The following is a 16,817-nucleotide window of genomic DNA, read 5'->3' on the forward strand; positions in this document are numbered from 1 at the left end:
AGAGGAAAAAACTTTAAAAAATCAGATTTGGAAGAAAATTACCACAAAATCCTTCTAACAGTATATGGTCTAGAAACCTGGTCTGGTCAGCTTTGTTCAAACAACTAATTTTATACTAATATTTTTTTCCAGAGTGCAGACAGTACAGTTGATAAACAGTACATATAGAAAGAATAGCATAAATTCTGATCCTGACAGGGCAGATTGTTTTTAAAGCCTGTACTTTCCAAAGCTGTGACAGAACATGACCTGGCAGTTGGTTCCTTTCCTGTTTGGGACACAGGTCCCACATCCTAGAAAATATCAGGAAGGCGATTTCTGCAGGTCAAAGTGTTCATCTCAGAAATGCTGGCAGGTCCTCAAAGGGAGTCCCACAGAGGCCGAGGAGATGGGTGGGTCTGAGAGGGCTGTGGTGTGTATGACTGCAGCCCCGAGGTCATGTCTTCCAGCTGCACAGTCTGGGCAGGGCAGAGTGAGAAGGGTGAGGAGGCTCCCGGCTTTGCTGCCACTTGGCCGTCCTGCCTGATACCCTGCATTTGCTTCTAGTAAACGGAGCTGTGAGGCCGAGGTGCTGCAGCTGACACGTGCTTCCATGTTTCCCATAGTGGACCAGGAGCACCATTTCCAAGACAAATATTTATTCTATCGATTTCTGGATGATGAGAACGAGGATGCCCCTTTGCCTACTGAGGAGGAGAAGAAGGAGTGTGATGAGGAGCTCCAGGACACCATGCTGCTGCTGTCACAGATGGGCCCCGATGCCCACATGAGGATGATCCTCCGCAAACCGTGAGTGAGAGCTCATGGCTCACCCCTCCAGGTCCCGAGGCTGCCTAGTGCGTAGACATACCATGAGGAGAGACACAAGGCTGCTCTCAAAAGCCCTGGCCATCCCCCATGGAACAAAAGGGAGCAGCTGAAGGGTGCCACAGCAGTGCTTGTCTCTGTTATTTTAATTTTTGTGTTTGATCCAGATGGCTCCATTTTCCATTTGCTGAGTTAAAGCTGTAGAGGTTGTCAGTAGTTGGCTCCGGCTGTCAAAACTGAGTCCCCATATTAAATGATCTTTGGTCAATGACAAACAGAAACTGCTCTGTTTTTATGCCGGCCTGTGGCAGCACCTTTCTTCCTAATGCAACAGGACAGAGGTCATCAGGACCATAGCCTTCATGCCCAGGCCTGCATTCATTTGTTCCTTCACTCATTCAGTACATGCTCTTACCCACCTCTGAGGCTTCTGTTCTTCAGCTTAAAGCTCATTCTTCTGAGCACAATACAACTGCATTACCCCTGTCAAGGCCCCCATTGAGCCACTGAGGCAGTCTCTCCCTTCTGTCTCAGCTGAACCCACCTTACCTTCAGGAGCAGGCCACCACCTGCAATTGAGGACTCTGAAATGTTTAATCAGATCCACTCAGGAAGAATGTACTATTAAGCCCCCGTTCGATGTAGGGCACTCCACTAATTGCTATGGGGCATATAAAGAAGCATACGTGTGGTCCTGATCCTCAGGCAAACCTTTTGAGTAAGCGGTGACTTGGCCTTTGCGTCCAAAACCACCACACAGGCTTGTGTTTTTCGGCTGGAAATGAAGACGCCCTCTGCCTCGCAGCCAGCGTCGGCCAGCTGTGGATGTCAGCTCTGTGTCATGTTTGGCCGACCTTGGCGTATTAGTCTTGTATTAGACAAGGGCATTACATGTTACATGTCCTGGGTGTCTGCTGGGTGCTTTCCAAGAGTGAGGTGTCCCTCAGGCCAGCCTCCCCAGAGGCTGCCCCTCAGACCAACCCACAGTAGCCTCTCTGAAGGCAATTTAATTTCCCAGGATTCTTTCACTTGCCCTTACTCAGGGTTGTCCCCTTTGTCAAAACTTTCTCGTGGGTCTGACTCTCCCACACCATGTGTTTCAAAGGCCTCCCCTCATGCCAGCAGATACCATCATCCTTAACTCTAGAACCACGCTCTTCAGCTCTGTAAGCCTCAAAACCCTTTCTTCACACAAAAAGATGAACAGGAAAATCCAAAACATCAAACAAAGCTAGAGCTTCACTGACATAAGCAGGAGTGGGGTCCAAGAAACCTGCCCAGCCAATGTATGCTTTCTCTGCCCTGAAGGATCATAGGAGAATGTGGCTGAGGGGGCACAAGAGAATCCCTGGGGCCTGGGGAACTCAGATGAACACCACCATTTTAAGCCATGTTTTCTTTCTCGTCCCCTCTTGTCCCACTGTCCCTCCTGCATATTTCCCCATCATTTCCTGGGTCTATCCCCTTTTTGCTGTCCTCCTTGCTGCCACCTGCATCCAAGCCAACATATGCAGTGGTTCTGAATCGAGGTGGGACAGCCCCCTAAGGGCTGTTGTCAAAGCGCAGGAGGGGGCCCACTGCTAGCACTCACTGGGCGGTGGCTAGGACCAACGGCTGCCAAACACATGGCAGTACCTAGGAACCCAACACAATAAAGAGCTGTCCTGAGAACAATGCCCCTGTGGAGAAATATTGCAGTCAACTATGAGTTTCTTAAAGGCAAAGACAGATCTCATTTTACTGCATTTGTTCATTTATTGAGCACCTACATTGTTCTAGATACTATGTTAGGTGCTAAGGCGTTAAGGTAAGCATTGAACAGGAAGGCTTCTCTTCCTTGGAGTTTTCAGTCTAGGGCAGAGGATAAACCTTAAGCAACTACTTATGCAAGCAATCATTTAATCACAGCTGCATTACATGCTACAGAGGAAGATGTAGTGTGTGTTAGCACAGCCTAGTGTGGAGGAGGGTTTAATCTGGTGTGGAAGTTAGTAAGGCCGTATCCCTAGCTCTGTGCATTATACCACATAAGCCATCAGTAAACCTTTGCCGAGTGAGTACATGAATGAATGAATGAATGGAAGTGTGAATACACAGTCCCAGCTAATGTTCCCTCGGCTCTTACTTGCTTCAAGGGAGGCAAAAATGCCATCTGATTCACAAATGTTTTTGAGCATCTACCAAAGAGATTAAAAGAAAAAAGTAATAAAATGGCTCCTGCCTTTGGGGAGTTTATAATTCAATGGGAGAGGAATTCCCAGATTAGATTAAGATCCAACAATCGTAAATTGATTGCCTGCTGTATGCTAGGAACATTCATGCTAATTGTTTGATTTACCCTTCACAAGAGACGTGGGAGCTTTTTTTCGTGAGTCACCTTGGGAGAAATGGGAGTCACTGCTTGTGCTTCCTTTTATTTTCCATACACCATTGAATTGCATGATCCCTGGCAGCCCAGATTCTTCACAGAATATTACATTCCAAAGCTGACACTCTTCCATTCTATCGCTAGTTGTTACAGTACAGGTTTTACAAATATTCCAAGATACATGATTTTGGGTGGCCTTGGAATTTTCCCATCTTCTTAGGTTTTTCGAAACTTTGCAAACATTGGAATTGGGCTGGCACTTCTGGAACTCTTCAGTTTTCTTTCTGCTGGAATAACAGCCACCGAGAGATGGGAAAGTGAAAAATAAGGAATCTAATTTTAGGAGACAGATATTCCAACTCTACATGTACATACACACACACACCCCTTTTTTTTTTTTTTTTTTTTTGATCTGCTAATAATCTTTGGAGCTACTACTTTATTTAAGTGGAAAGAAAACAAGCTTACTTGATCAAGAATTGCCAGTATCACTACTGTCCTTGAAGGGACCAACCGAGCACTTCGCTCCTGGAAACTGAGGGCATGTTCAGAGGTCCTGGAAATGTTGACTTTCTACTGCCAAAAGTGCTAAGTCATTAAGAAATGTGGAGGTATGAGATGCATTGGCTTCATACTGACCAGGGCAGGACCCCCAACTTTTAAACTCAGCACAGCTGCATTTTATAATAGTCACCACTGCCAGAGAGGTTGCAGAACTCTGATAATTACTGGGAAAGAAATAACACAATATTCTTTGATGAGAAGATTACTTTGAGAATTTGATTGTATAATGAAGATGTTGCTTTGAAAGGTACTTCCTATTGTTCTGAATCTGAGACTTGCTAGCAAAAAAAAAAGTGTCACTTGTTTTGACAGGCTACTTAGAAAAATTCTCTGTTTATTACATTAACTGCAGCATTTTAACTGTCAAACTATGAAAGAATGTTCTGTAGTTTAAAAAACAGAATAGAGCTTCAGGGGAAATTTTTTGGCACACTCTTGTTGCTATTGGTGTTGAAAAAAAACACATACATTCTGCATGTGAAATTAGCTTTTTATGTGGTGGCAGGCAGAGTGACTCACAATGCCCATCCTGGTTTCGCAGGTGCAGACCTGGATGGCATTTGGGGGCAAGTGCTACAGAACGATGACAGTTTGACGGTGCTGTTGTTGTAGCTCTGAGACAGGGCCATCAAACACAGAATGAGCTCTCCGAGCTTATTGTTTTGATTTTGCTTTGTTTATAAATCTAAAAACAAGAGGTTGCCCTGTAGCAAGTAGATATAATGGGTACTCTTACCAGTAGAAATGTGCATTTTGGCTTTCTTTGAGCAGGTACTTTGGTTAGAGAAACATGAGTAAAAGGATCTGGAGTGACTAGGTAAACAGAGTATTGTAAACTTGAGGCCAACAGTGGATAAAAAAGAGGCTTCAAGGAGACAGGACGCTCTGCTGTACAAGCCTTCCAACCACTCCTTCCAAGTAAAGTGAGACATAGGGCTCCAATGTTCAGGATGGTCTATCAGAGACCAGCCTAAAGGTGGGAGGACAATTAAGTAGATTCTATTTCCCAAATCGAAATTTAGGTCTGCAGTTCTGAAAATGCCTAACAACCTAGAAGCCTAAGTAAGTTGAGAAAGAGATAAGTCATTTGGGCCTGAGCAGAGAGAAACGTATGTATATATAAGAGAATTGTTGGAAGTTGGGGAATCTTCCAACTGGGTCAGAAACAGAGAAACTTGAGTTCGTTTATTTTATGTGACAAATTAATATTGCAGATGCCCTTGGGATTTTTCCCATCTCCCCAGGTTTTTTGAAACTTTGTAAACGTTGGAATTGGGCTGGCAGTTTCTTCTTTTGACTCTTTCTGCTGGAATAAGAGCTCTGAGAGATGGGAAAGTGAAAAGTAAGGAATCTCATTTTAGGAGTCAGACATTCCAGCTCTACATGCACATATACACATATCCTCCACCTTTTTTTTTTTTTTTTTTTTGGTCTGCTAATAATCTTTAGAGCTACTACTTAATTTTGCTTTAACGGAAAGAAAACAAACTTAGTTGGTCAAGAATTGCCAGTATCATTGTTGTCTTGAAGAGACCATCTGAGCACCTTGCTCCTGAAAACTGAAAGCATGTTCAAAGGTCCTGGAAATGGTTTTTTTGTTTGTTTTCTTATTGCCCGTACTCTGCTAAGGCGTTAAGAAATATGGAAACGTGAGATATATTGGCTTCATATCAAACATATGCTATAGGGCGTAAAGTTGAAAGGCAACAATTTAAGGTGAATTAAATGACATAAAGGCAAAATACTGTGGGTGGGGGTGGGGAGGGTATTGTTTGTCCCTTAATTGGCTGCCCTAATGCAAGGCTGTCCTGCAGAGGCTGGGTGGAGACTACCCCGCTGCTGTTCAATTCCACACACTTGCTCTAGAGGGCGTGTGAGAGCCAGTGTATTGTGTCTTAATTAGCAGTGCCTGTTTTAATAGGATCTTTATTTGTCTAAACTCTTTTCCAGGGTGTGGAATTTAAAATCCTGGTAATTATAGAGGGATTTGTTTCTTCAGGGGATTCCAGATTAGCAAGCCTAAAATTGGTGGTGGTTAGGGTTTTGATTTCTGCTGGGATGTGTTAAGAGAATGTCCACAGTTAACGAAGTTCATCTCAGATGCTAATCAGATGAAAAGAAAAGCACGACCGAAAGAATCTAGGCTTCTGAAGTAAGACAGTCACGGCGAATCCTTCCTTCATTGCATGGCGACCTTCACCTTGGTCTTTACTGGAAAGATTTTGGTGTCACAAGTGAAAGCTTGTAGAATTTACCTGAATAAATGATTGCATTAAGTAGGTCATTTCTCTGCCTCTCCCCATAAAAGCAATTTATTCTTATTCCTCATATCCACATGGCCAGAAACCAACCATTGGACTGCTACCATTATGATTCAGATTCAGGAGAGGGGAGGATGAACTTAGCTGCTCATCTACAGTTTAGAGTTTATTATAAGATTGCCTCAAGGTTTTAACGACTTTTTATTGCTAAAGTCGATCTCTTTATTGAAGAAAATTTGGAAACCACTGACAAGAATTAAAAAAGAAGAAAAAATACCTGTAATCACATGTCTCAGTTAATTACTGTTAACATTTTGGTGCCTATCCCTTTAGTTATTTTTTAATTCCTAACATTTTACACTTAATAACATATCATAGCATTCTGTCTTAAAGTTAAATATCCTTTAAGGATGGAGCTTTTAAATAGGTGTATTCTCTGAATGTTCTTTAATGCATTCAGTTTGTGATCGTTGGATGTTTAGGTTGTTTCTCAAGCCCTTTTTTTTTTTCTTTTTTTTTTCTTCTTTTTTTGAGACAGGGTCTCACTCTGTCACCCAGGCTGGAGTGCAGTGGGGTGATCTCAGTTCACCGCAGTCTCCACCTCCTGAGCTCAAGTGGTGCTCCCACCTCGGCCTCCCGAGTAGCTGGGACTACAGGCGCATGCCACCATGCTCAGCTAATTTTTTAGTTTTTTGTAGAGACAAAGTCTCATTATATTGCCTAGGCTGGTCTTGAACTCCCAGACTCAAGCGATCCTCCCACCTCAGCCTCTCAAAGTATTGGGATTATAGGCATGAGCCACTGGGCCCAGCACCTTTCTTCTTAAGAGCAGCAAAAAAAATAATATTTTAATACTCTTCTTCCCAGAACAAAGGAAGAGCTCCTAGCCGGACAGGGGCACAGGTGGGGCAGAAGGATGCTGGGAGAGTTCCCGCAGGGAACTGTAAACTGTTTCACACCGAGGGAGTGACCGGACAGGAGCACTAGGAGATGCAGCTGGAGAGTTAGGCTGAGGTCAATGGGGGCATCTGCCATGCCCTCTGTGTACGTTGGATATTATTTTATAGTCATTTGGGGCACCACTGAAGAGTTTTAGAGAGAGGTGTGGTGTGATCAGATTTCTAGTAGGTTGGTTTCTCTGCTCTCTCCAGAGAATAGACTGGAGGGGCCAACTAAAGACAGAAAGCCAGATACTGAGTTTTATGAGATTATATTTGTTATAGTTTGAAATGACAGCCTTTGAGATACATGCATTTGACCCAAGAGTCTTGTAAATAAAGTGAAAATACTACTGTGCACAAGAGCTCTGGGTTCTATTCTTACCAGTTTACCATTATATCATCTAACATCTTCAGATTACAAGTCTCTTAAGGTATAAAAGGAATTCAATAATACCTGCTTGCCCTCTCCCTACTTCACAATAGATTGGAAATGAAAACACAAGTGCCAGCTGAATTTAACTATAGCCACCATTTATTGAGCATCTGTGTGCTAGACACTGTGCTAAAAAATTACTTAATTCAATTCCTTCAACAAAACTCTGAGGTAGTTATTTAACATTACTCCCATATTGTGGACAAGGAGACAGAGGCTTAGGCTGAGTCACTTGCCTGTTGTTATCCACAAAGCACTAGACTCAGGATTCAACTCAGATCTGCCTGACTCTTGAGCCTGTGCTCTTTACTGTGCCCTGCCATAACCTGCCATTGTCCAAAGGGGCTTCAGAATGGACTCATGGGCTTATGCTTTGAGCATTGGAAAGGAAAGGTGTTGTGGAAATCCAATTTAAAATAATTCTTACAAGGCTGGGTGCTGTGATTCATTCCTATAATACTAACACTTTGGGAGGCTGAGGCACCCAGATCACTTGAACCCAGGAATTCAAGACCAGCCCGGGCAACATGGTGAAACCCCGTCTCTACAAAAATACAAAAATCAGCCAGGCGTAATGGTGCATGCCTGTAATCCCAGCTCTCAGGAGGCTGAGGTGGGAGAATCACTTGAGCTTTGAAAGTGGAGGCTGCCGTGAGCCGTGATCATGTCACTGCTCTCTAGCCTGGGCAACAGAGCAAGACTCCATCTCAAAAAAATAAAATAATTATTACAGACTAATCTAATTTCACTAAATTATTACCATATAGACCAGAATGGAGTGCACCATCTACTGTGGAAAAAAAGTCCTCTAGCATGGCAGATTCCCAGGCATGCTACTAATCCATAATGGGTTAAAATGATGATGAAGATTATTCTTTCCTGAGGGAGTTACATGCTTCTGGAACCTATAATTCTTTTATTTTTATCTTATGTCCTGAGTTTTACTGTGTATTGTCAGGAGCAGAATCCAACGGGCCATATGGGTCTAAAGTTTTACAATCCATTGTCAAACTCATTGCACAGAAATGAAGTGCTTTATAGTTTTAATTGCCATATGATTAGGGTTGCCAGGTTAAATACAGGATGCCCGGTTAAACTGGAATTTCAGATGAATAACAAACAATGTTCTGATATAAGTATATTTCATGCAATATTTTTATTTGCCAAATCCGGCACCCAACTTATAATTAATCTGCCTCTCTTCACAGCTCCTTTGAAGACTTGCTGGAAAATTTAGTCTAAAGATCACATAAAAAACACTGAAAACCCACAGCTCTGGAAAGAGTCAATTTACTCCACAGCAACCCTCTAGCCAGAACCACAAACAAAACTTAATCACTAATATTTGAATACCACTGTATAGTTTATATAGTGGTCTCACATCCATCCCCTCTTTGAACCACTAAAAAGCTCTGTGAATTAAGTATGGCTCATGATAATCCACTATGTCCTGACAAAGAAATTGAGCTTTGAGTCAATACCAAGTGCCTTTCTCAACATCACACAGCAGTATATGTGGCTGAACCAGGAACTGATCCAAATCTTACTCCAAGTCCAATTTTATTTCTTCTTTTTTTCTTTCATTGACAATATTATTTCCTCTCTCCTAGGTTGCCTCAAGTGTGTCCTCACTAGTGAATTTACTGAATAAGCAGTGAAATAACCACAAAATATGGATAATCTATGTCCCTGATTAATTAAGAATTGACATTTTGCAAGGAAAAAGTAACAATGCATTCATATAGCACCTTCTCAAAAAACATTTACATTTTCCATCTCATATGTATATTTCATCCTCAAAGGCAAGCAGTTATACTATCTGACTCCATCCAAATTTATTTGTTCTTCTCAACTTGTTGCTTAGGTGTTTTAAAGGAAAATATTTGTACTTATACCTTTTAAAAGGTTTAATGTTAAACTCTTGAGTGTCCTTGTAGTAAACACTTTTGCTGGAAGAATGCTGGGCATATTCAGTTTCTAAATGTGATCAAACCACATTGTCCTAAAAACACTTAGCACTCAGAAGCCATGAATTATGGAACCCTTACCCCATGTCCTGACAGGGATGACTTCATTTCTCACAAATATTCATAAAGCTTTTGCCCTTTATTGCAGTTATAGACTATTCATTTCTAACTTCACAAAGCAGAAAAGGATCTCTGTGTACACAAGCTCTGCTATTAGGACTAGAAAGGGAACTTAAAATGTCCTTTTTGAGGTTAAAGATAAGGTGAGGGGGTGGTGGCATGGCCGGGAGCTGGGTAGGACACTTTAAACGTGCAGTCACCAGGTTCCTGGAATGTCTCTGACACTTAAGAAGCAGGGGTCCTGAGAGGTGAGACAAAGAAAAAACATGCTTTGCTGGTTTTGCTAGACAAGGAAGTGCAAAACTGCACTAAACTTTCCTTTAAGGGAAGTGGAAGAAGCGAGATCTTAAGAAGATCTTAACAGTGTTGGAAAATGGTCCAAGGTTGAGAAAGGACTTAAAAGTCAGAGAATCAGGTGGATTGAGATGAAGCATTGCATCAAAAATAAAGCATCCCCCATCCCACACACACACACAAAAATAGAGCATTTTTTTAAAAAACCTCGAAGCTTGACCATGGCTTATGTAGATATTTATAATGTTGATTTCTCTGGGTGTTTTTCCCTTGTACCAAGGTCTGCTAGGTGACAGGTCTAGAGAACTGGGTTATTTGCTTTCTTACCTGCATATTTTACTATGGGCCATGCCAATGTGCTGCTTGGTGGCTGGATGAATCCCTCATTTTATCCACGTTCCAATAACTGAGGAGCTCTGTCTCTGACCTTGATAAATTCCTTGATAAAACTGTATTTACCAGTAGCTTCCAATATCACCTGAGCCCTCCCATCCTTTAATGTATAAACTGCTTCCCTATCCATCCCCATTTATTATCTTGTCTGTAACTAGACATTGCTGCCAGAATGCATCCCCTGCAGAAACTAGGCCTTTCCACAGCGGGATCCGACAAATCCACATCAATGTGGCACCACGCAGATTTGTAAAGAAGCAGGGATGCCTAATATCTCTCCCTGTGACATCTGGAGAAGGACAAGTAAAGACCAGGTACATTCACCGGCTGCCACTCAGAGCAGCCAGAGAGTCAATTCACTTCCCCAGCCTTGTAGGTTACTCTTATGAAGGTGCATGGGAGTTCTCTCCTCCTGCTCGGGCACAGTGTTCCCTTTACTCTTGAAAGCCAAATTGCCTTCAGTCCTTGGGACCCTTTCATTACTGTTTGAACAGTCTGGGGGCTGATTTGCAGGATCTCTTCTCCATTTTTTTTCCCCTGTCACCCCCGTAAAGACCAAAGCAGGAAAGGTGCTTAATGCCACTGTTTGCCAAGAGAAACCTGCTTTTAAAATGCGACTTTGTTCAGTGATTGTGGTGGGGAACGCTCAGTTTTAGATGTGATCAGGTGCTCTTTGAGGGGTGGGGTGGATCGGGGGAGAACCTTTGTCTGATGTGAGAGTAGAGAGGTGAGCCTTTTCTGAGACACTAGATGGCACAGCAGCTCCGAGCCAGCGGCCTCCAAGAGGCTGGGCTGGTTTCTGTTACTGCTGCCACGAACGCTGAGCACCCCCTAGGGTGGGAGGGGGCTCCATTTTGATGCACTTTGGTGGGCACAGGTTGACCAGACTGACTTTTGCTCCACCTGGCCTCCTCCCTGGGACTCACCTCAACTTTCAATCCTAATGACATGTTGAGGCCCCTGAGGGACAGTGTCCTGGCTCACAGCAAATCTCTCATGAGTGCTTTTGTTGCTTTGCTAGCTGTGAATATACTCATTTTTTAAAGTAAGTCTCTTCACACCTGGTAGTCCTGACTTCTCTCACCTCATTAAAACATTGGCTGTAAACAGGACCAAAAAGTTCTTTGCTGCCTGAGTGGATTGCCAAATGATAGTCGCTTGCCGTGTGATTATTGTGACCACCGCAGACCACAGGGTTGGGGTTTTGTTCTTGTCGTGTTTCTCTTTTTTTCTTTGCAGCTTGAATGTTGTTTAGGATTCAGAAACTAAACTGTTTTTAGGCTTTGTTCCCTTTAGTGCCGAACAGCTGCTGTGGACCTCTCTGAGGCATCCAGGGAGTCCCCACAGAAGCCTCTCTTTCTCTGCGTGAGTTGTTGATGAATGAAAGACCAGGAGGTAAAGCAGGCTGCCCACGTGGGCTTCTGTGCAGATGTGGTGGTCGCACCCCTACAGAGCTTCCCCTGGAAGTGCTGGGGGCTGGCCCTGCAAGGAGATGGGTTTCTTGGCAGGCTTTGCTTTGGGAGAGGTACCTGTGGAGCAGGCAGGCTCACACCATCCCCTTTCCTCTTACTAGTTGCCAAAATAGCAAGGATTTCCTGGGAACAGAGCCCTTCCCTGCTCTTCCTGGGAGAGCTGCCTCCTTTTCCTACTGTGTCACCTGGAAGAGCCTGGGGTTTTCACACCCTCTGTTCTGCTTCTCCCAGGCTCCAGTGCTCACCCTCAGTCCTCCTGGGGCATCTGTCTTAGAGAGCAGGTCTCAAGGTCTTGCCTGGCTGTAAATCTGCCCTTGTCCATTACTGAGTGTGACAGGCATGGGAGGGTAGGAGCCTGACCAAGTGGTGGGGCCTTTTGATCAACCCTTCTGACACCGCCCTCTTCTGCCCTCTGGGCTGATTGACACAGAGCTGTCTTATCAGTGATGCTGTGTTACTCCTGTGATGGTTTTCTTCCGTGAGGGTTGAGCTGCGGCTGCTTCCAGCCTTGTTTCTCAGACATTCTTTTCTCATCTGCTCTCTATTATCCAGGAATTCCTAAAACTTTCTGGTCTGCTGATAGTTCATCGTTTGTGGTGGTGGTATTGCTCATTTGTTTTCCAGTGTCATTTTGCATGTTAAAATATCTTTTCTGCCAAACCTTTAGCATGGCAGACAAAACTCTGGCTAAAATGAAGAGATTAGCAAGGTGCTGTTTGTTGGTCTTGAATGGACTTCCATTTAAACCCCCACTGATCTCAACATAGGTACTGAGGATCTTTAGCTGGTCTAAGATGGGAGTTTGTTTTTCACAAACAGATGACTACATCTATAATCCTAAGAAAAATAGACCTTTTCTATCATTTTACGGAATTTGGAGTAAGAGGTGAGGCCCATCATTTTCACATCTCTTCCCTCTATTAATAATTAACCATTTGCCATGAAATAAATGTGTCCGGTACCAAAAGTGAGTTGTGCCATGGATGCCTTGCCTTACTTAACCTCAGTGGGAAGGACAACAGAGCATAAGGATACATCTCCCTCGGGCCACAAAAGAACTGCTCCATAGCACCACTGCCATCTCCCTTGGGCAGACCCTAAATTCAGCATGAATCGTGAGAACTCGTGTGTTCACTCATCCGATGAGCCATATTAAACACCCACCCTGATAACAATACCACCCTACATTTGTACTGTATTTTTAGTATATACAAAGCTTTATGTATATTACCTTATTTGACCTTTATAACAATCCCGTGTATTATTCCCATTTTACAGATGCAGAAACAAGTCATTAGATCAGTTGGGCAACTAGGAAGTTCACGATTTAGATCTCAAATTCAGTTTCTGCTTCCAATCTAGTGCCTTTGCACTACCAGATACTGCTTCTCTTGAGAAGAACAGTCTAGAGTTATGGATATTTAAGCAAATAACATTCGTGACAGTATGTTGTAATTACCATAGCAGTAAGACCATGTGCCACGGAGGAATAAATGTTAGAGAGCGGCCTAGCATGGTGTCTGATGCCTGTAATCCCAGCACTTTGGGAGGCCAAGGTGGGTGGATCACCTGAAGTCAGAAGTTAAGAGACCAGCCTGGCCAATATGGTGAAACCTCATCTCTACCAAAAAATACAAAAATTAGCCAGACGTGGTGGCATGTGCCTATAATTCCAGCTACTCAGGAGGCTGAGGCAGGAGAATCCTTAAACCCAGGAGGCAGAGCTTGAAGTGAGCCAAGATCACGCCACTGCACTCCAGCCTGGGCAAGAAAGGTTAGAGAGCCAGTTTCACTTAGGAAAGATGACATTGAGCTGGGCTTGAGGCAGAACAAAAGTATTTTAAGCAAAGAGAGGAGCATGCAAAAAGTCCTGCAGGCATGAAAAAGCTTACTGTGTTCGAGGAATGGAGAGATGCCTAGGATAGCTGGAGAGAGAGTGTAGCTATCAGGGAAGATGTGAAGAGAGAGGAGATAGATGAGTCTAGAGAAGGAAGTTAAAATCTGGTTTCCAGGAGCCTTGTGTGATGAAGAGGGAGCACTTCTAAATAGATTAAGCTGGTGGTCCTTGTGAGTTATGTAGGAAGAGATGGCCAGGAAGCCCTTGGAACTCAGGAAAGAGGGCTGTTCGGAGAACAAGATTTAGGTCTTGTCATTATCTAGATGGAAGTTGAGGGTTTTTCCCAGGGAGAGAAGGTAGAACAAAGCCTTGGGGGCTGAACACAATACAAGGGATGGACAAAAGAACAACAAAACAAAAAGACATTGAGAAGAAGTGTTCAATAAAGCAGGAAGGGAGCCAAGGGGGAGGAGCATGGGGAGAGGAGAGAGCTTCAGGCATGCTCAGTGGTGGAGGGCAGCAGTTAAAGTGAGCACAGTTCAAAAGGAGCTGGAATTCTGCCATCTTTACCTCTCTTCTTCTACAGTTTGTGCAGGTCCTAAGACTGCTGTTACGGCTCAAAGGTCAGCCTTGAACCATGATGTCAAATTTTTAGTATATGGTATTGAGGGTCTGACAGTTCTTCATCCTTTTTCAAATCTCAGATGCAATATTATTAATATGTTGAGATTTGTAGATCCAACAGGCATCATTATGTATGTGTGCGTAGAGGCGGAGTCTCACTCTGTTGCCCAGGCTGGTCTCAAACTGACCTGAAGTGATCCTCCTGCCTCGGTCCCCCAAAGTGCTGGGACTACAGGTGTGTTCCAGCACACCCAGGCAGGATAGTATTTTTAAAAAAGAAATCCACAAAAGTTGAGTAATACAGATCTCATATTTATATTATATAAACATTTTTCCTAACCTCATAGAGATCTGCTCCCAAAATTACAACTTTGAATATGTCCAGATTTTAGAGCAGAATTCTAAGCCTTTCTTTTCCCAGCTGAGCTTTTCTCCTCTCACAGTAACAGCCCACCCCATGGAGGTGCGAATGAGACTTGCTGACTGCTTTCTCTTTTAGCCAAGCTTCTGGGAGGGTTCCGTGTTATTTGCCGCTGATGTCAAGTAGCAAGAACAGCAGGGCTGCTCCTTGTGCTGAAGATCCATAATCCTATTATGCCTACCTTGAGACTGTCGCATTAGCTGCCTTTATAGTAGTAGATGGATGAAGGTGACTCAATTGACTTTTAAATCCCCATCGGTCCCAGTTTCAAAATGCCTATGTCCAAGTCAAGTAGTAGATGAGGCCTCTGGCCGAGAAGGCCTGGCTCCTTTGGACCCCCTGTGGCCACAGCTTTTCTTCAGTGTCTTTATGGGTCCCATACTTTCTGGGTTCCACCATAAGCACGAGATTGGTGTGCAGTTGTGTCCCTCAGTGGTGACCCTTAGCAGGAGGGGAACCTGGCTAGCATCTCCCGGGTCACGGATTTAGTATCTGTCTTTATACAGTCAGGATTAGGAAGATAGCCCCTGTTGATTCCAGAAGAGAATGTTATAATATTCTTTTGTTCATGTTAAAACTGTCCTTGGGAAGGTACCGTGCAAAGTATGCAGAGTTTTCTTCCTCCAATTAGACTCCACTAAATCTGTCATCTTCCCCATGTTAGAATATGGTTGCAAAACTATTTAATCCAATTAGCTATTTTAGAATATTCATAATTCAGTTTTGATTACTAAGAGTACTTATCTAATAATCAACTAAGTTTCAGATGTACTGTAGTAGACCAAATGTCATACTTTATTTGTAAGTTTGTTTAACTGCTTCTGCAAAGGTCTGAGTTTTGAATATCACTTTGCTGTTTTTTTTTTTTTCACTTACGCAAATAAACGTGTAGACACCTTGATGGTTGCTGCTTCTGTTAGCTCTCACATCTCTCTCAGAAAGATATTGTCCCCAGTTTTCATATGAGACTAAGACTTTGATGTCACATGGCTGGTGAGTGGTTGCACTGATTTTAAACTTGATTTTCAGACCCTAAATCCAGTGCTGTGTTTAGTACACCAATACTCCTCAAGTTTATTTGACCAAGGAACACCTTATAAATGATAATGTCATGATGGTACATCATCAGTAGCTCATCAAGGGTTTAATGTTTAATTAGTAGTAATTACAGTAATATTGAATAATATCATAAATTGTTAAAATTTTAGGACAAAATGCATAAAATAGACCAATGGTTATGTAATAGATAATGTTCTAACTGCAGCAATTAGCTGAGAGTAGATGCTGCCTATCCATCAATATATAGATTGTCTCTCAGTTGACTCCCTAGAACTCTCAGAATTAATAACCCATTAGTTTGTTTTCAAGTTTCAAAAACATATTAGTTAGGATTCTTTATTTTGCAGAAAGCAACAAAAAACTTCAAGTTGCTGACCAGTTGTATCTCCTACCATTAATATAATTAAACACTATAAATGATTTCAAAATAATTATAGATACGAAAAGTGATTAGGAATCTATTCAGTCTTCCAATGCCAAAAATGTCCACAACACCCCCATACCCCACACGTGTCCTACATAATTCTAATAATTCAAGAAGAAGAAGGAAGTGATTTCAACTTTCACAGATTATATACTGAGGTCCTTGAAGGCATGTTATTGGATACTAGTTTTATAATAAATTTTAGAATAAAAATGCTTTACATAAACTGATTAACGTCTGGTGGGCAGTGGTGGTTTTTGTAACAGAGTTTGGGAATGTGGAATATACCTCCCTTCTTGCCTTCTCTTACTAATCCCAGATGCTACCATTTGCCATCTCTTCATCTCATGCCCTTATCTCCCCAGGGCTAGAAAAGAAAACGTTGAGTCTGCATACATCCTATATTTGAGTCCTTCGGAAAAAATACATTATATAACCCCAAATAATAGTGACAGTGGCATTATTATTCTGCTAGGCTAAGATAGCACACAGGATCTCAAGGAATTTAGATCAGTTGTCAAGTTGATTATACCAATTGTTTCTAGTGCTGTTAAAAGACAAGTTTTACCATTACTGATTAAGGTGGTAATGAAAAGCAATTTTTTAGCTCAATCATCTACAAAGTGAGAGATGAGTTGGCCAACTACTGTGTGAGTGGAGGTGCTCTTCCCTCTGAGATCAGAAGAGAAAGCCATGGCTTTCTCCCATATCCTTTCATCAAGGAACACATTTATTTCAAAAATCCCTTTAGGGATTATACTGGTGCAACCTCTCCTTCCGCCAATATCTTCTTGTGCAGAAGAAATCCCTCAGCATGTTACTGATGCCTGGA

The 16,817-nt window shown here is 42.7% G+C and overlaps 1 protein-coding gene across 9 annotated transcripts in view; it reads left to right on the forward strand.

The window, feature by feature from the left end:
- RAPGEF4 (Rap guanine nucleotide exchange factor 4) overlaps window positions 1–16,817 on the forward strand; it is a 381,527-nt gene that overhangs the window by 295,406 nt on the left and 69,304 nt on the right. For all 9 annotated transcript variants that reach the window (XM_054548828.1, XM_054548824.1, XM_054548822.2 and 6 more), the window contains 1 exon segment: window positions 606–789. In XM_054548828.1, coding sequence (XP_054404803.1) covers window positions 606–789 — 184 coding nt within the window.

Source organism: Pongo abelii, chromosome 11 (genome assembly GCF_028885655.2).
Source record: "Pongo abelii isolate AG06213 chromosome 11, NHGRI_mPonAbe1-v2.0_pri, whole genome shotgun sequence".
In the NCBI taxonomy this organism is placed as follows: domain Eukaryota; kingdom Metazoa; phylum Chordata; class Mammalia; order Primates; family Hominidae; genus Pongo; species Pongo abelii.